This window comes from Pelobates fuscus, chromosome 5 (assembly GCF_036172605.1).
Source record: "Pelobates fuscus isolate aPelFus1 chromosome 5, aPelFus1.pri, whole genome shotgun sequence".
Taxonomy (NCBI): domain Eukaryota; kingdom Metazoa; phylum Chordata; class Amphibia; order Anura; family Pelobatidae; genus Pelobates; species Pelobates fuscus.
In genome coordinates this window covers 101,434,068-101,455,121 of record NC_086321.1, presented here as the reverse complement: position 1 = coordinate 101,455,121, position 21,054 = coordinate 101,434,068, and the positions used below count along the sequence as shown (strand labels likewise).

The window sequence follows — 21,054 nt, the reverse complement described above, 5'->3', positions numbered from 1 at the left end:
ATATTATCTGGTCCAATTGGACCTGTAATTAATGGGCTTGTATTGAACCGAAACATGGGGAAACAAAATGTAAAATGGGGAGAGAATCGCTAAGGTGTTGACTGGCTCAAAAGGAAGATGAGAGGCAAGTGTCAACAGTATGGGAAGATATATGTTAGATACTTTGAGATGGATAAGTGCTCACAAATTGATATTTTAAGGCAATAAAATTATAGACAGAGTAGAGTGAAAATACAAAGGAATAAACGAACAAATGGCTCTAATACTGATCTAAAAGGCACAAGACTATCAGGCAGCCAAAAAAATCAGGGCAAATAAAGGTCTTGTTATGGATCAACTTGTAATCCTGACAATAATTCCCACATATACGGTCGACTAAATGACTGGCAGATCAGCTACGCTGTCCCTCTAGCACCTTCATGGGTGCCGGTTAGACGTGTCCCCGCAGCTATGGCTGATCGCTCTCGTCTACCTCCTCAGAAAACCTCTTGTCCAGTCAATAGACCCCCTCTTCCTCGTTACAGGACAATAATCGAAACCAAAGTGCAATTAAAAAAGTAAGTGCATAGTGCTAGGTGAATAAAAATAAGAAAATCCTGACGCACGTTTCGGTGATATAGAAGCACCTTCGTCAGGGGAGAAAACTCTCACACTGAGAGTCTCCGGTATATAAAAGTGATGGGTCCCACCTTCCAATCGGCTGCAGGATCTCAGATGTCAGTAATCCGTTCCGCCAACAAGGCGGTTAAATCCCATCAGCTCTCCCTGTCAACGTCATCGCTAAAAGCAAATCTTAGACACATCCTTTCTAATTACATTGTATCAACATGGAGAAAAACAGTGTAATTCATTCTGTAAGGGGTGAATCAATGTATTTTGGTATTAAGATATTGTTAAAGTTCAAAATGAAATTAATTTTGTCTCACTAGGATTCCCCATCATTTATTTTGTAATTTATATCAGCACCACTGAGTAATTACTCGGAATTTATAGTCCGTGGCTCCTAATCTTGAGTAGAATGTTGCTATTCTCATGTATCACTAATAATGAAAATTTGTTTTTATTGTGTTTATCATTATAATATTTGATTGATCAAAGAGATAATACTTTCATTCTGCACTATCTTGCAACTTGCAAAGATTTATTATCTTTGTTGCCATTTATGATATGGAGTACTGTAAATCTCCTAGTTTTAATACTTTAAAGGAACACTATAGTCACCTAAATTACTTTAGCTAAATAAAGCAGTTTTAGTGTATATATCATTCCCCTGCAATTTCAATGCTCGATTCACTGTCATTTAGGAGTTAAATCACTTTGTTTCTGTTTATGCAGCCCTAGCCACACCTCCCCTGGCTATGATCGGCAGAGCCTGCATGAAAAAAAAAACTGGTTTCACTTTCAAACAGATGTAATTTACCTTAAATAATTGTATCTCAATCTCTAAATTTAACTTTAATCACATACATGAGGCTATTGCAGGGTCTAGCAAGCTATGAACATAGCAGGGGATAAGAAAATCTTAATTAAACAGAACTTGCAATAAAGAAAGCCTAAATAGGGCTCTCTTTACAGGAAGTGTTTATGGAAGTCTGTGCAAGTCACATGCAGGGAGGTGTGACTAGGGTTCATAAACAAAGGGATTTAACTCCTAAATGGCAGAGGATTGAGCAGTGAGGCTGCAGGGGCATGTTCTATACACCAAAACTGCTTCATTAAGCTAAAGTTGTTCAGGTGACTATAGTGTCCCTTTAAAATGGCAATGTAATGAATAAGGAGTTTGGATGCTTATAGATCTAATCTACTCAATGATGAAAAGAAAAGGGGGGAGGGGGGTTGTGTAATCCAAAAATATTGAAATTATATTGAAATTAAAAAAACATATGTTGATAAATCATTGTGATTGTAATCAGCCATATTATATAGATTAGAGATCATTAATGAAAGATTATGTAAACCCCTCACTCAGTTTGTGAGGAGAGAGCGTTCCTAGACGGTATATCTAAAAACACTCCCTCCTCAGAAGGCGTTTATCAAAGTTGCCTTTTCTTTGGTCAGTAGTTACTAGTTCGATGCCTTGAAACTTAAGCCCATTAGGATTACCTTGATGGGCAAGTTTGACATGTCTGGATATTGAGGTCTCAATGTTTCTGAGGGTTTTAACTGAATTGACGTGTTCTAAGATACGTCTCCTGAAGGGGCAGAAAGTTTTCCCAATGTACGTTAAGCCGCATTGGCAGGTCAGGAAGTATGAGTCCTTTGGAACTGCAGTTAAAAAAATTACCTAACCATAAATTATTCATTATAGTTGCCGTTTTCAAATTGTTTGGAATCCTTCAAAATGAAGTTACACATTTTACAGCGCCCGCATGTGTATGTCCCTTTCAGTTTACTGGACAGCCAGTGTGGTGGAGTGACAGCTCTTTGAAAATGGCTGTGCTAGAAGATCTTTTATATTTTTACCCCTCCTTGCCGTAATGGACGCACATGGGGCAATTACACTCTTGAGATGTTCATCCTGTCTCAAGATGGGCAAGAATCTATCCATGATGGCCTTTACATTGTCCCAGCCCGCGTCATAGGTTGCTATGGGTTCTCGGTTTCCTCAAATTAGACTCCTCCCCTAGGAGGCTCTAATTTTAGATTTTAAATCTATTTGCACTGATTTTTTGGCTCTCTGATAGTCGTGTGCCTTTTAGATCAGTATTAGAGCCATTTATTTGTTTATTCCATTGTATTTTCACTCTACTCCATCTATAATCTTATTGTCTTAATATATTATTTTATTTATATAGCGCCAGCAAATTCCGTAGCGATGTATCAGTTTGTGAGCACTTCTCAATCTTGCACTCTCTCACATATATCTTCCCATACTGTTGACATTTACCTCTTATCTTCCTTTTGAGCCAGTCAACATCTTAGCGATTCTCTCCCCATTTTACATTTTTTTCCGTGTTTCGGTTCAATACAAGCCCAATAATTACAGGTCCAATTGGACCAGATAATATTAAAGCTTGTTTGAAACCGGATTAATGCACTAAACTTTGAAAATTGAAAGATGTTAATCTATAATTGACCACGAATATCATTATTATCTTTCCTTCGTGACAGAGGGTACTGCCTTTGGTAACACATTTTAGGCAAGGGAAATAAAGCCTGGCAGTTTACCTTTCAGATATTTTTCAAACCTATCCATCAAAATAAAGTATCCACTTTCTTCGTTAATTGATATAGGTTGTACTTTATTATATCAGCAAATTTACCACTTTGTACCCAAGAGGGATTTCTCCAGGAGATTTTGCCCATTTCTTTTTATATTAAATTATTAGGGTTCATGCCCTGAGTGGGTGGGTACCACTCACACTGACCACCCATGATTGGGATATTTCCCACACAGGGGCTATTAGCTCATTTTGCTTTGAATAGGAAAAAAATGCTTTAAAATAATAATTGAGATGGGCAGCTATACATCAAGGATTTAATAATCAAACCATTACTTGCCGTGGGTATATAACCAACGTTCTAATTGAAAATCGAAATATCTAATTTGAAAAAATAACTTTCAGTTTATATTCAACCATTTTGATCTAAATTTTACTTCAATAATTGTCATTGAATGGCAAGATGTCATTCTTAAATTACTTATGGTTGCACAAAAATATTGTTTTAAAGAAAAAGGCAAATGATAGCAGTATGTGGCTTAGCTCTATATATGTGAATGTCAGCTCTCAGCCAATGACCTAAGTCCTGGGTTGACATCTTACAAAGGTGTAGTGGTTATGGTGCTTGGAGTGTTCCTTTAACATTGACTAGTTCATTTCCTGCAACCAAAGGTAGCAGCTCTAGTTAAACCTATATATTGAACTCTTCCTACACATTATTATTCAAGACCCAGATCAACTTCTAGTCATACAGTGAATGCTCAATCTAATATCCCAGTCCCACTATATATTTTCTTTTTGCAATTTAGGATTCTATTAACTGTGATATATTAATATTAATAACATGCTGCATGTCCCATTAGGCAAATGCAGGAAATGTGGAAACAAAAACAGCGCTAAATTAGTCACAGATAATAGAAACTACCCTGTAGGAAAAGTGATTCAGATTATTTCATACACTTCTGTAACAAGGATTGAACTGGCATGCCATTACTGTACATTGCACAACTGATTCCTTTTCATAATTAAATAGGACTGCAAAAAAGTCCCAGCTTACAATATCAAAGTGTCAGGCAGAAATCAAGTGTCTTCTGTGGTATATAAGGTAATGTGTGCACTATCTCTAAGCTCCACAACACTCCATTTCCTCTCTCAGATCACCCAATAGCCTCACCCTAACCCCCCTCAACTCAGAATGGACCTGCATTTTCTTGACCTCCAGCAACTTTCAGCTAATCTCCATTCCAAACTCTCATGCATTCCCATACCTTCTCCTGTCCCTCTCTGGCTTTCTCCTCATATAATGCTACCCTCACCTCTGCCCTGGACGCTTCAGCCCGCTCCAAAGATGCACCTCAAACCTTGGCACACTAAGTCGACCCACTACCTGCAGAGATGCTCCTGTTAAGCAGAATGCTGCTGGAATAAGTCCCACACCTTGTCAGACTTCCTTCATTACAAATTAATTTTGTGTTCATATAGCACAGCCCTCACCTTTGCTAAATAATCCTACTTTTCTTCTCTTGTTGGTTCATGCTCACGTAATCCCAGGCATCTCTTTAATACCTTCAACTCTCTCCATACTAATTATTTTTGACCTCTCTGTCGTCTTTGACACTGTTGATTATGTCCTCCTTCTCCAAACTCTTCAATCCCTCGGTCTCTGTGACACTGTCCTCTCGTGGTTCTCCTCCTATCTCTCCCAACATTCGTTCAGGGTCTCCTTTTGCAATGATATCTCCTCTTGCCCTGTCTTGGTTGGAGTCCCCCAAGGATCTGTTCTTGGTTCCCTTCTGTTCTCTCTTTACACTGCCTCTCTTGGAAACTCATTAACTCCTTTGGATTCTGCTACCATCTGTATGCAGACACCAAGATCTATCTCTCCTCCCCATATCTCTCCACCACGGTTCTACAGCGTGTCACTGCTGGTCTTTCTTCAATCTCTGACTGGATGTCCTCCCGCTTTTGAAACTCAATCTCTCTAAAACTGAGCCTCTTATTTTTCCCCCTCATAATGCTGATCCCCCCCCCCCCCCCTTCGCTTTCCCTGCAAGTTGATGGTGCTTGCATCAGTTCATCCTTGCAAGCTTGTTGTCTTGGATTCTGGCCTCACCTTCGTGTCACATATCCAGTATGTTGCTAAAACCTGTCGATTCCACCTTAAGAACATCGCCCGCATCCAACCCTTTGTACCACAAGATGCTGCCAAGCAGCTGGTTTATGCTCTGGTAAACTCTCGCTTGAATTACTATAGTTCTCTCCTTGTTGGTCTCCCCAGAAGCCGAACTGCCCCACTACAATCGGTAATGAATGCTGCCTCCAGGCTGATCTTTCTCACCAGTCGCTCCTCCCATACCTCGCCCCTCTGTCAATTCTTACACTGGCTTCCTGTATCCTATATAGATGTAATACTAACCCTTACTTATAAAGCTCTAACCAACTGTAGTCCTCTTACATTTCTTCCCTGATTCATAGATATGCCCCTTCTTGGTCTCTCCACTCTGCTGGTGACCACTTCCTGTCCGCTGCTCGCACCCTTACTGCTAACTAGCACTTCCAGAACTTCTCGGGGGTGGCTCCCTTCCTTTGGAACAGCCTGCCTACCCGCATCAGCCTCTCCCCTAGTCTTGAATTGTTTAAGAAGTCCCTCAAAACACATCTGTTCAGAAATGCTTATGGGCTCCCAGAATATCTATACTTATCCAAATCTGTCTCTTGCTCTCCTAAAGAGCCATACTCCACTCTTACCTCCAGCTCTGCTACTTTTCCACCTTGTTTGGTGGCTGTCACCCTTGCTGCCCTGTTGTGTATTTGTACCCCACCTCCTCTAGACTGTAAGCTCATTTGAGCAGGGTCACCATCTACCTATTGTTCCTGTGTCACTGTGTAATTGTCTCATTTATTGTAAATTTCTCCCCCTTTCATAGTATTGTAAAGCGCTGCGGAATTAGTTGGCGCTATATAAATACCAATAATAATAATAGTAATAATAATAATCAGTAATAATTAAAGGACAAATTCATACCAAGTCTTCTGTGTCATAATAATGGTGCATTTAGAGGGACACTATAGTCACCCATACCATTTCATCTCAATGAAGTGATGTCTTCAATACTTTCCTATGGGAACGTTTGAATGGGTACAAGGCACTCTCTGCATGCCATGCATTAGGTTGCTAACGCTCTTCTATGCGGAGCATTGGGTTGGACACCGATGAGCAGCACCAAAGAGTCTTGGCAGTGATTTGGCAGTGATAAGGTAGCTCAGTTAGCAAATTCCCTGACTATAGAGCCTATTCATAAAACACAAGGTCACAGATTCAAATCTTAGCAGGGTCAACTTAGCCCTTCATCCTTCAAAGTTTGATAATTTAGTCCCATTGATTGGGTAATAATAACATTTATTATTACTCTGCTGTCGATTTGGTAAATTCGGAGTGCGTGCGCTAAAAAGTACTTTGAGTCTCACTGGGAGAAAGCTCCTATATAAATACAAGTTGTTGAGAATAGGTAAATAAAACTTTTTTAAAATGTTAATGCACACGGAGGGGGTCCCGAGCAGGACCGATCTTAGGCTCCAGACTCCTGGGACAAAGTTAGCTCTGATCAGGGTAGGGCAAAGCATCAAATCTGCCCCAAGATCATCTGGTAACAGGATTCCCCCCCTACCTGGCCCAAGGTAAGCGTCTGGGGAAGGAGGGAATATACCAATGTTTTTTCTTTATCCCTTATCACCACAACTGCAGCTTCTATGCCCTATTACTGCCCCAACCCCAACTACAACTCCTAAACCCCCACTTTAGCCTCCAACTCCACCTACTACAACCCTAACACCTCTACTACAGCCTCCAATTCCCACTACTACAGCCCCTTACTCCCTACTATAGCCCTAGCCCCCCACTGCTGCCCTAACCCCCTACAACAGTTCATAACTCCCCACTACAGCCCCATGTCACTCTACTACAGCCCTATCCCCCCTACTACAGTCCATAACCTTACTACACCCTTTTACCCTAATAGCAGCTCCTATTCCCCCACCACATCCCCCATCTCCACTACAGCACCCAACCCCCCTACTACTGTCCCTTATTCCCACTGCAGCTTTTACCCTCACACTGTAGACCCTATCCTCAACTACAGTCTCTACCCAAAAGCACTGATATCCCCCAACTGCAGCCTATACTCCCCTTACTACAGTCCCTAACTGCCTACTGCAGCCTCTACCCCCCACTACAGCCCTTATAATCAAACAGCAGCCCCTATTCTCCAATGCAGACGGTATCCCTACCACAGCTCCAAACCCCCCTACTATAGTTCGTTACCCCCACTGCAGCCCATATCCCACTCTCTACACCCTAATGTAGCCCCTATTCCCCACTAGTGTTTACCCCCTACTACAGCTCCTATCCCCAGGGCCGTCTTTAAGGAGGGGCAAAAGGGGCAGCTGTAGGGGGGCCTAAGGCAGCTACCCCATGGGCCCGTTACAGCACCTGAGGTAATCAGGGGCCATGGCCATTTAATACTGCTCTGGACCGGGCCCCTGTAATATGGGGGTTGGCTGAATACATACACACAGCTAACCTCCTCACACACTGCCCTGTGATTCCTTTTTTTCTCCGTGGCATGCTGGGAGGAAGTGAGGTCAGACCACTTCCTCCCAGTAAGAACAGATCACCTCCTCCTCAGTGCCGCTGGGGAGGAGGCACACACCACACGGAGGCATTGTGGGGGAGAGGGACTGAGAAAGCTGATGGCAAACACCCATCAGCCTGGGTCAACAAGCTCCCACTGGACCCCAGGGAAGCCACCTTTCTGTACCCAAAAGGTAAGGAGACAGGAGGGTGGCTAAATATTTTTTGTTTTGCTAATTTCTGATATTACTTTTATTTAAGTGTTGGTGTTTGTAATGTAACACACAGGGAATAACTACATGTTAAAAATCCTAGAAGAATCTGGCAGTTCCCTATTAAATATAAATTAAAAAAATATTTATTTTAACATATTATTGCATAAAGTGTTATCAAAGGCTGTACACCATTTCCAAATGTCACTTTTGCAAAAAAAATTGGACCAGGGTATGTAAGTTGAGACATTATATTGACCAAGGTTGCTGGCAGCTGCTGTCCAGGATCTGCTAGATGGCAGAGATTAAAATATGTACATTTACACATATGTGTGTGTATCTGGCTGTGTTTGTGTCAGTCTATCTGTGTGTATGTATGCTTGTGTGTCAGTGTATATGTGTACCTGTGTGTGTGTGTGTGTACGTGTGCATCTGAATGTGTGGTAATGCATAAATGCCAACACTTCACACAAATATACTCCTACATTTCATCGCTGGCACTGTACACATATACACCCCCCCATTTATACCTTTGTGTATGTGTGTATCTGAGTGTGTGTGTACATACCTGTGTCAGTGTGTGTGTGTGTGTGTGTGTGTGTGTGTGTGTATCTCTCTCTGTGTGTGGATGTGCCAGTGTGTATGTCTGTGTGTGTGTGTGTGTGTGTGTGTGTGTCAAAGTGCTTGTATCTGTGTGTCAAAGGGTGTGCATCTGAGTGTGTGTGTGTGTATATATGCCAGTATGTGTCAAGGTGTGAGCATGTGTCAGTGTGCTTATGTGTGTATCTGTGTGTTAGTGCGTATGTGTATAGGTGTTAATATGTATGTGCATACATCCCAGAAATCACACAACATGCAGACAGATCCCTGCAAACACAAACATTACATACAAACACACCAGTATGCTGAAACACCAATACTACATACAAATGTACATATGCATTTAAAAGACAACACTACATCCAAGCACCCCCCTGCATGCAAATACAAACATTACATACAAATACATCCCTGTATTAAAATGCTAAAATTATATACAAACGTACACCTGCATTTAAAAGCCAACACTACAGACAATCACACACCCCTGCATTCAAACGCAAACACTACACACTAGTACACCACTGCATTCCAATGGTAACAGTACATACAAATACACCCCTACATGCACACATACACTCTATACAAAATCATGATGACATTCAATTGCACAAACACTGCTCACAAATACAACCCTGCAAGGATGGTAGATCCCCAGCTGACATAGCATCGCAGGAGTTGTATGACAGATGGGGATCTATCTTTTCTTTACACTCGTGCTACAGGGGAGGCGTAAAACATTTTTTTGCACCAGGTCACTCTCTACATTAGTTTCACTGCTGGGTTGGGGTGGATGAAGTGATTGCATGCCCAGAGGGCCCAGGCAGATGCTTGCCCAGGGTCCAATCAATATTAAAGACGGCCCTGCCTATCCCCCCATTTGCATAATAATATTATGTTATCTATATTACATAGTTCAGTGTTTTGTTTGACATATTTTTCATTTTCAGAAAAATTCAAAGTACATTGTGATTAATTTATAAAACCTGGAGTTGCATAGAGTTGCACATTTTAATGCAAATATATTCAGTCTGGATGAGCTGGAGACAATACACAATAAGTCAGTACTTACAGAAAAAGCATTATTCAGTCAGCCGCTTGTACCTTATATAATACACTGACATGGTTATTCACAAAAGTGAGAATTCAAAGTAAATTTCAAATTTAAGGTAAAAAAAAAAAAGTTAGCCAGTTACACTATGATTTCTGCTACGCTGGCCTTAAATTTAAAATGAACTTTGAATCCTCAGTTTAGTGAATAACCCTGTCATTGCTGTACATTTGGGACTTCAAATTAATTATTACTACGTTTCATACTCACTTTGCCAGAGTAAACGCATTGTCTATCAGTTGGACTCTGTTAACCACTGGGAAAACCTGCACAGTAACAAACATGATGTGAGACAACACAGCGTAGTGAACATTACAAACACAATACTGACACTCTCTGGTACCCTCAGGCTGGCTATGGATGATGTGAGTTGTCTGTAGCCTAGGCACCAAGTGTTGCATAACCCACAACAAAAACATGCAATTTGGACTCAACATTAACACCAGATATGATTTATTAGAGCAGCATAGTTATCTGAATATTTTCTTATAGACACCTCTACCACAAATAAAGTAATGCCATATGTAAACCTATTTAAGTTTGTGGTTTTTTTTTTACCTTGTGGAATTTTTGAAGTTGTTTTGCTATATTATTCCAATTCTTCCCATCATAGTTAATTCTGTAATACCCTGTTATGTTAATATTTAACAGAATCCAATCGTCATCGGAAGTGATTTTCAACTCTGGAAAAATACCTAAAATGATATGAAAAACTTTAAAGCTCTTTCTAAAATATTGTGCAATGCATGAAACCTATTTTATTTTAGCACTGTGTCTGATCTGAATGATAAACCATAGCATAGCAACATAAAGTTGGTAAATATGCTAAACCTATTGTACAGTGATGGTGACCAGCAGATGACAGCAGATACTTTGAAATTGTTTTAATTGTGGATGCCCATATTAATTCTGTGTGTTAGATCATTGATGCTTCATGATATAGTCGAGGGATTACTCATTCCCTCCCTGTTCTAAATATCTGTACACATTATACTCCTGATCACATCAAAGATAGAGTGAGCGATAGAAACATAGAATGTGACGGCAGATAAGAACCATTTGGACCATCTAGTCTGCCCAATATTTCAAAATACTTTTAATTAGTTCCTGGCTAATTAAAAGTATTTTGAATTATTGGGCAGACTACATGGGCCGAATGATTCTTATCTGCCGTCACATTCTATGTTTCTATCTCTCACTCTATCTTTGATGTGATCAGTATAATGTGTACAGATATTTAGAAAAAGGAGGGAATGAGTTATAGTTTAATATAAATTGTCCTTAGCCCTGAATTTTCCAACTAGTAAAATGTATCCATTTATTTGTCATTCCCTTTATCTTCTCTTTATATTAACACATTGGTAACAGACAAAAAGTAACATAATAGAATATTTTCTTACTTACTGGATTGGTTGTTTAGCCAAATTATGGACTGTTCTACTCCATTTTTCATCCATGAAACAGGGATAATCCATGTGTTACTGAATGTAGAGAGAATGTAGATAATTAGATACGTACAGTTTTAAGTATAAGTTTATAAAGTTTCTTTCACGTTCTAAGAGGTTCCTAAAATAAGTCCTATAAAATAGTTTAATAGAATACTTTGCATCCTCATGTCTTATTTACTGGGTATTTACAGACACTCGTCCACGATTCTATACAACATTAACTATTACAATAGTATAAATCTAAAATGGTGAAATGGTAGATACAAGTTAAAGACCAGATTTCCAAGGGGGCTGCATTGTCAGAAGGCATCCACATCACTCAACCTACAGCATCAAAAATGAAAAGTTTAGCCCTTGCATGTATTCTGTTGATTTACATTAATAAAAAAATATATATATATAACGGTGCAGTGTTTTTACTCTATGTCACTGCCAAGTTTGGGTTTATCTTAGAGGAAACCCAATCACACATAAAACATGCCCATCTCAACCACCATGTGCTGAAAAGATTAAATAAAAAAACTAAAAAGACTATGAAAACAAGGTGTTGGTTGACCTTAAATTTGAAATTCAATTCGAATTTTCACTTTAGTAAAAAGAAAAAATCCTGCAAGTGTCCCCATAATTGCCTATTACTTCTAAATTAATTCAGAGAAACAAGGATAACGTAGTTCGTGTACAAATAGTATCATAATATAAATGTAATCATCACAACGAGGTAAAATATGTGATGTAACGCCTCATGGTAGTTACATAGTACTAAGTCTAAGTTTGCTGTGAGAACAAGACGACATCATATAGAACACTAGAAGAAATAGCTTTAGCATAGTTAAGGAAATAAAAACACAACAAAGACAATATATATATATTAGGTATATTTGTGTGTCATGTATAAATTGCAAGATACTAACATACTTATTATTACTTGTTATGTTATTTGAACTGGCAGTCTTGAGTTGTTCTTGGATCAGATTCCCAGTAGAGGTGTTTAGAGTTAGCAGCGGTATCCCTTCGTGCCATGTCCATGAATCCATGATTTGCCTTAATGATGCTGGTAACTGAACTTCTTCCTGATCATCTATAATCTTAGAAAATGTTCTATATTATTGATGATAATGACAGTCAGTAATGGTCTTATTGACACAGGTGACCCTGCTCAAAGTCCTAATATGTTCTATTGCAGTAAAGTCATTTTACCATAGCCAACTAATCTCTAACTGGTTACCGTTAACTCACAGAGTTATTTACTAAATTGAGAATTCAATGTGAAATTTCAATTTAAGGCCAAAGTAGCCGAACTGAAAGCACAGCTGAATTAGAGAATTATTTCGGTCTTTTAACTTTAAATTTGAAAGTTTGCTAACTTTCTCACTCTGTACAAAAATAATCTTTCCATGATGAAACATTAATAATAACATTTTTTTTTTAAATATTGCAAATCTCCTTATTGTTTCAGAAACATTTCACTACCTATGAGTTTTCTTTTAACTTTTACATTTTTCTACTGTTTGTTGGATATATAAAATGGAAATATTAAAATAATGAGGGTAAAGATGAATTACAAATAATTGTTCATATACTTTTGATACTTTTGACATTTTATGGTGTTAAGTCACACTGGTTACATGTAAACATAAAATATAGCAATGCAACAAAGCAGTGAACAGCTAGAATAATAGTTGTGTGCGAAGCAGAGCATTCTGCCAGTCGGTGTAAAATTTTACCATGTGACCTTGAAAATAACCTTGCACTAAGGGACACTACAAAGTTAGAACTCATCATCTTCATCCTTCAGTGCCTTATATAAGATAGGACTGTGGCTATCCACCCAACTGCAATGGTCTTCTCCCAGTCATCACTCTCTTCTGCCTTCTAGTCCCCATACCATTCTATACTATAATTAAAAGGATTACTCCAACCAAAAACAGTGTTTTAATAAAACACTGTATAACACTTGCCAGCAAGGATCCCAAATGACCATTTCAAAACACTGACGTGGTCATGGTCCTTGGATAAATCTTTTCATTTATTGTATATACACTGAACACAATTATAAACACAACACTTTTGTTTTTGCCGCCATTTTTCACGGAAAACAGCCACTGGATGTTGGCTTAACTCCAAATGTAAACATATCAGTTTCTCTGAAACTGCTATGTTTGCATCTGAAGGGTTAAAACCTGAGGGACCTGGCACCCAGACCATTTCATTGAGCTGAAGTGGTCTGGGTGTCTATAGTGTCCCTTTAAGTTTATTTATTCATACCATGATGGCTGTAAGTTATGGAAGGCGATTACTAAGCACAAACCGTAAAACAGGTGAAGCCATAAATAACTTCCTACAGCCTTTAAAGTTTTACTGAAGTTTAATATTAGATAAAGATGATTGCCTCAGGCCTGTCTTATGATGCAACTTCAAATCATCTGGTAGACATACAGACAAAGGGAAATGTTGCGAACAGCTTCAGGATTACTCACAGCTAAGGCTTGTGTTGCTGCATACTGAATAAGCAGCCTACTGGGACTTCCATAAAAACCTAGTGAGATGCCCTGACCTTCATCGTGTCTGTCGCTGACAGGATGCTCAGAATGCTTTCCTATGTCTACCCTCTCAGTTGTATCACAAGGGAAGAGTGAAAAGTAGACTGTGTGCATTGTATGGCTCCCTCCCAGTGTTGTGTGTGAGAGGGTCCTGCCATGTCTTTAATTTCACAGGCTCTCATACACGGAATCGTGAGGGGTCAGTGCCAGTCACTGCCAGACTACCAGGCATAGGGGTACGAGTTTGAAGGGATTATGAAACTGGGTGTAAAGTAATTGGGGCCATGGGAATATGATTTGGATGTATTTGCACTGAGAATTACAGGATTGTTGGGCTAGGAGGGATGTGATTGAGGCTGCGGTAAGATGCTTGTAATTACATTGGGTGAGATTGATGTGACTGGAGTTGGTATAATGTAATTGGGCCTCGGGGTAATGAAAGGTTTATGGGATTAAGAGCACTGGTGTTGAGTGTGATGTGGTTGAGACTAGGAAAATAACTTTAGGACTGTGTAACTTTAGGGACATTCGATTAAGTAGTGTAGCGGTACTTACCCTTTCCAGGTGCAGGCCGGGGTCCTCCGTTCATCCGTTCATCCGACGGCTGGAACTCGGGCGCGCTCTTAAAGGGACAGTGGGAGCCTAAATTAGAAAAGGCCCCCATTGGTCCCTGTCATGCCACATTCCCCATACTATTACCTTTTGGGGGCGTGGATATGACAGGGACCAATCAAAATAGATGTTTAGTTATATATACTTACCTCTTTCCCTTAGTTCCTTGCCCTATCGTGGTTTCTGTTACAGTTCCCTTTAGCGCTTGTTGTGTTCAGTTGTGTTCCTTCGTATTTGACCTTGGCTTTGTATTCTGACTTTGTTTACTCTTTATCCTTATCTGTTCTGTTTGCCGGCTTGCTGTTTACTGTGTACCAGACCCCGGCTAGTCCTAGTTTACGCTGTCTCTTTGTGCCCTTGACCTCGGATCGTTCCTGACTCTGTACTTCTCCTATATACGTTGAGTCCGGCCACTCTAAGAACCGGTAAACGTATCTCCCCTCTGTGTTGTCTTCTGTTTAGCTGGATCCTGCGTGTTGGGGTATATTCTCGTTACAAGTAGGCTTCACTTGCTAGAGACAATATCAGAAACTCAGAGTAAATTATTTAATTATTTAGCCATGCTGTATGATTGATGGCGGACTTCAGACCTGATGTTACCCAACTCTTAAGTTACATGTAAAGATTTGTAAAACAACTAACAAATACATTAACAAAGTGAATAACATTGTGATTTGATATTAAATTGCCTGCAATGAATGTTAATTATCAGCAATATAACAATAGGTCTTCGCATATGGTTTCCTATTTTAACATGTTAACAATTGTGCAACTGTCCAGCAACATGTACTAAAATATGAAGCTTGATTTGATAAAAAAGAAAGACTTAAAGTTAGTAATGGAATGTAGTCATAGTATTATCATATATTATAGACATGCTGTACTGATGCAGTAAAGAAAAATGTGGAGAATATACCATTTGCAAATGATCCCATAGCTCATCCTGGTCAGCATTTGAGAATGAAAATGTCTTCAAGTATGACTGTGATGAAACAAATGGAAGGCTTATTATTGCTTTAGGAGGTAAAAGGGATTGTAATATTTCATGTGATCAATTAGTTAATCTGGTAAAAAAAAAAAAAAAAATCATGCAATTGAAAACTCACTCTGATCCCCTTTAAGAAGAGTTTCTCAGTTAAGAAGTTGGATAACATACGAACAAAAGCAGCTCCCTGTGGAATGAAAAGTAGAATTGGTTATTTTCTTTCAGGAATTTTTATTAATGCAGATTCCCATCTACATAAGTGTTTCCATACTTTGCTAAAACACAAGATATTGAATATTGCACATGCTTGGAAAGAACATTGGTAAGCAACATAACCATTAAATGCCATATGTGTCTGGCCACTGTATCCACCATTTTTTTTTTATTAAGCGGTTTGGAAATAGTTTGAGGAAACACTGCTTTTCTTGTGTGTTTCCTGTAGTGGATTCTGGCAATGGATGCAGACCACAGTTGTTGATACCACAATATGGCATTCAGGCATATGGATAAACCTACAACAAAAAGAAATGTAAAGTTTTTTTTTCACTTTAATAGAGCATATTGCATATTTTATTGATTGATTTTAAGTAAGAAATCTGAGCGACTTTGACATGGGTCAAATAATAATGGCTAGATGAGTGTGTCAAAGCATCTCTAAAATGGCAAGTTTTATGGGTGTTGCCAGTATGCAGTGGTTAGTGTATGGTGCTGCACAGACACAGACCGGTCAAAGTGACGATGGTAACCTCTGTCGACCAACGAAACCACTTTTAATGGGGATGTGAGCAGCAGGACTGGACCATGAAGCAGTAGAAGAAGATTTCCTGTTATGAAGAATCACATTTTCGTTAATCATGTGGATGGCTGTGTGCCTGTGCATCGTTTACCTGGGTAAGCGATGGCAGTAGGATGCACTATGGGGAGAAAGAAGGCCGGCAGAGGCAGTGTTATGCTCTGGGCAATGTTCTTCTTGGATCCTAGTATTCATGTGGTTCTTACCTTGACACGTACCACCTACCTATAGAATGTTGCGGATCATGTACACCGCTTCATGGCAATGGTGTTCCCTTATGGCAGTGACCTAATGCACCCTGCCACACTACAAAAATTGTTCAGGAATGGATTCATGAACATGACAAAAAGTTCAAGGTGTTGCCTAGGCCTCCCAGTTCCCATGATCTTAACTCGATTGAGCATCTGTGGAATGTGCTGGAATAAATCGGATCCATGGAGACCCACCTCGCAACTTGAGAATGTAAGAGATCTGCTGCTAATGTCTTGATGCCAGATACCACAGGTATCTGTGGATGTGTATTTAACCCATGTATTTAACGTCCGCAGATGTACTAGGTACGTCCGACAAAAAAAACAGTCGTTAAGGACCACAGACGTACCTAGTACGTCCACTGAAAATATGAGCGCTACACTTACCTGGACCGACGCTCCGTGGGGATCCCGGTCATGGGGGGCTGCCCGAGACCCCAGCAGTCCCCCAGCAGCAGCTCCGGTCACCATGATCACATGGTCGCAATTGAAGTCTATGGAGCTGCCTGCAGGGGGGCTGAGCTGTCAGGCAGTCCCCATGACACAAAGTGTGAAAAAACTGCAATTTTACTCACCGTAAATTCCTTTTTCCTTAATATGGTGGCAGTACAATAGGGATGTACTCTTCCTTTAGGGCAAGCATCTGAAAGAAATAATTAATTAACATAAAAAGTTCCTCCCCTTACCAGGTATAAGAGACCCTGCAGCCTTAGGACCTCAGTACGTATCAAGAACACCACAGTGGAACCACAAAAACCTTTAGAAAACGTTTTATTAATTAGATGAAGGGAGGGTGTGCTGTACTGCCACCATATTAGGAAAAAGGAATTTACGGAGAGTAAAATTGCAGTTTTTCCTGGCATATGGTGGCAGTACAATAGGGATATATCGAGATCCCAGAGTAAGGGCGGGAATTTAGGCCATAACAGCTTGTAACAGCCTGTGCCCGAATCAGCGTCAGAGGCAGAGAATACGTCTAGCCTGTAATGTTTCACAAAGGTGTTGAAAGAAGACCAGGAAGCCGCTTTACATATCTCTTCCGGAGATGCACATGCTTTTTCGGCCCAAGACGTAGCCATGGCTCTAGTGGAATGTGCTTTCAAGGAAGCAGGTATAGGAAGGTTCGATGAAGAATAAGACAACTTTATAACCTCTACCAGCCATCTTGCCAAAGTGGCTTTGGATGCCACTTGACCTTTGAATTTTCCAAAAAAAATTACGAAAAGATGATCCGTCTTCCTATATGCAGAGGTGCGTTCTAAGTAGATTTTAAGCGACCTCCCTACATCCAGTAGGTTCCAATCAAACTCCCAATCAGGCTTAGCCGGACCAATGAAGGAAAGCAGACAAATTTTGACTTTAACTTTGGAGGAGATGACTTTCGGAAGAAAGGAAGGTTTAGGGAAAATAACCACTTTATCCGGATAAAACTTCGTAAAGTCAGGCGAAGAGGACAGTGCTTGTAGTTCCCCAACTCTCTTAGCTGAAGTAATTGCTACCAAAAACACAGATTTTAGGAACACATTCTACAAAGAGTCCTTTTCTAAAGGCTCAAATGGCTGAGAACACAGACATTTTAAAACTAAGGAGAAATCTCAAGAGGGAAACCGGATTTTAATAGGAAGCTTTAAAAGCCTAACTGCTTTAAAAAACCTCCTAATGAGAGGATTAGAAGCCCAATTTTTTACCAAAAAATTACTTAAAGCAGAAACTTGGACCTTGAGGGTAGAAAGACTAAAACCCTGTTCAAGACCATCTTGCAAAAAATGAAGGATTGTGTCAGCAGACGGATGGGATCTAATGCAATCTTTAGCAATGCACCAGTGAAGAAATCTTGTCCAAATCTTCAAGTATATAGAAGAGGTAGAGCTCCTGGTGGAATTTAAAAGCAATTGAAACCTATCTTTCTTAATACCCTTATGATGCAGAATCAGCCTTGCAGCAGCCAAGCTGTCAATTTGAACATCTTCAACACTCCCACTGGGACCTCCGCGTTTTCCAGGATATCCGGCGTAACCGGAAGAGTCCAGTACTCTAAAGTCATATTCTTCAAAACCGAGAACCAGCTGCGATTTGGCCAGCAAGGCAGTATGGCCAGGAGACGTGTGATCTGATGCCACTTTTTGCAGAATTCTCGGGATTAAGCTTACCGGGGGAAAGATGTACGCAAGGGGAAATTCCCACCGGATTGAAAGACCATCTATAACCAGAGGCCTGTCCACCTTGAAGAGGGAGGCAAACAAACTCACTTTTGCATTGGATCTTCTTGCCATAAGGTCTATAACTGGAAGACAGAATCTCTCCACGAGCTGAGCAAAAACTACTTGATTGAGAGACCACTCGTTCTGGGACCATTTTGATCTGCTCAAATCGTCTGCAACCACGTTGTCTACACCACAAATGTGAACTGCTGAAATGTCGTCCAGATGGTACTGAGCCCAAGACATGATCCGTGAGCAAAGGAGATACATTTTTTTTTACTTTTGTACCACCTTGTTTGTTCAGGTAGGACACAGTAGTCTGATTGTCCGACTGGATCTTTACAGCTTTCCCCAAAATGAAAACTTTGAACTGTTGAAGGGCGTAGAAGACTGCTAGCATTTCTCTGAAATTTAAATTGATTCCTTTCTTTCGTCTTTTGACCAAACACCCTGTCTTAAGTGATATCCTAGGTGAGCTCCCCAACCTGTGTTTGAGGCGTCTGTCGAAATTACTACCCAAGATTTTAGACGAAAGGACCGGCCTTTTGTAAGGAATTTTTCCTCCAGCCACCACGAGATTCTCTCTTTTGTATGATCTGATATACGCATGATTGCATCTAAGTCTTCTTCCTTTTTTGACCACTGCGCAAGGATTTCCCATTGTAAGGGCCTTGATTCCGCTCTGGCCCATTTTACTGCTGGAATCGTAGAGGTCAGATTACCCAAAACCTGCATGGCTTTTCTTACAGAACATTCCGATACTCGAAGTAGTTTCGTTATCAAATTTTTTATCTTTTTCTTCTTCTTGCTTGAAAGATGAATTGACAGAGTGTCTGACTTGATCAAAAACCCTAAAAACAGGATGGACTTTGAAGGGGTAAGGTGTGACTTTTCTAGATTTATAATCCAACCATGTTCTTCCAGGACTTTTAGAGTGTAGGTCACATCTGATTTCAGCGTGGTTCTTGAATCTGCTTTTATCCACCAGTCGTCCAAATAGGGCATGATTGTGATACCTTGTAGCTTTAAGAGTGCTGTGATAGGAGTGAAGATCTTTGTAAAAATCCTGGGTGCCGAGGCTAGCCCGAACGGGAGAGCTTTGAACTGGAAATGATGGATGCTTTTCCCTTTCTTTATAGCAAACCTGAGGTATCTTCTTGAGTTCACATCCATAGGAACATGCAGATAGGCATCCTTCAGATCCGAGGTGGCCATAAAATCTCCTTTTCGAAGGATATGTGTGACAGACTCTATTGTCTCCATTCTGAAATGTTGATAAGGAACAAGTTTGTTTAGGGATTTTAAATCTAAGATTGGGCGAAAAGACAAGTCTGGTTTTGGAACAAGGAACAAATGGGAGTATACCCCTTGATAAACTTGGGAATTTGGAACCTTTTCTATAACACCCTTTCTTAAAAGGAAAACAGTGGTGGAAAAAAGGGCTTGGTTTTTTAATTTTGACCAGTAGGAGGAGACAAGGAAAGTTGACCTTGGAGCATCCAAGAAATCTATTCGGTAACCTTTTTGGACTAGATTCAAAACCCATGGATTTGTAGTTGTCTCTCTCCATTTGTGAACAAAATTCTGCAACCTTCCGCCCACTCTGATGGCGTCAGAAACGTTTGTTTTCAAAGGATTTCTCCTTTGTTGACGAAAACCCCTGGGTTTGTCTTGAAAACCCCTCCGATGCCTAAATTGGAAATTTCTGTACCTGGGCTTCCAGGAATACTTTCTGTCTTGAGGCAAGGCCTTTTTAGTGTCCGACATCTGTCGGACTAACTCTTCTAGGGGAGAACCAAACAACTTTTTCTTCAAGGGAAGTTCACACAATGCAGATTTTGAAGCAGTGTCTGCTGCCCAGGCCTTAAGCCACAGTGCCCTTCGGGTTACTGACGAAAAACCCATGACACGAGCTGATAGTTTAACCCCTTAAGGACCAAATTTCTGGAATAATAGAGAATCATGACATGTCACACATGTCATGTGTCCTTAAGGGGTTAATCACCTCCGTAACAATATCCATAAGGTACTCATTGGACAACCTCAAATTTTGGAATAGGAGGGACAGGTCTTTGTCCTGGGTATCACCCAGACATTCTTCCAAGGTATTCAACCAAAGATTCTGAGCTCTCGCCACTGAAGCCCCGGCTAATGCAGCTTTAGCCTGAAAACCTGCTGCCTGATAGGCCCTTCTGCTGGAAGTTTCATCTCTCTTGTCCATAGGGTCTTTCAGACCCGAAATTTCCCCAATAGGCAAGGTAGTTTTTTTAGACAATTGAGCAACTTGTACATCAACTACCGGTAAATCTTCCAATTTATCTTCCTCCTGTATTTTAACAATACTTTTAAAATGACTGGAGATAAAGGCCCTTTTTTCTGGGTTCTTTCCATTCCCTGGAAATTAAATCCAGCATATTTTGTTGGATTGGAAGAGCTTTACTCCTGGTTTTATCTACCGTCTCATCAGAAAGGACCATAGACACCTCTTTAATAAATTTCCTCAGCTCGTC

General features: G+C 40.2%; 1 protein-coding gene across 1 annotated transcript in view; it reads right to left on the bottom strand.

Moving 5' to 3' along the window:
- Window positions 1-21,054, bottom strand: part of LVRN (laeverin) — a 164,685-nt gene that overhangs the window by 41,050 nt on the left and 102,581 nt on the right. Inside the window, exons 8-13 of the mRNA XM_063454109.1 lie at window positions 15,421-15,486; window positions 15,231-15,296; window positions 12,078-12,247; window positions 11,119-11,195; window positions 10,273-10,409; window positions 9,925-9,980 (exon numbers count right to left, since the gene is read on the bottom strand). Coding sequence (XP_063310179.1) covers window positions 9,925-9,980; window positions 10,273-10,409; window positions 11,119-11,195; window positions 12,078-12,247; window positions 15,231-15,296; window positions 15,421-15,486 — 572 coding nt within the window. The remainder of the gene's footprint in view (window positions 1-9,924; window positions 9,981-10,272; window positions 10,410-11,118; window positions 11,196-12,077; window positions 12,248-15,230; window positions 15,297-15,420; window positions 15,487-21,054) is intronic.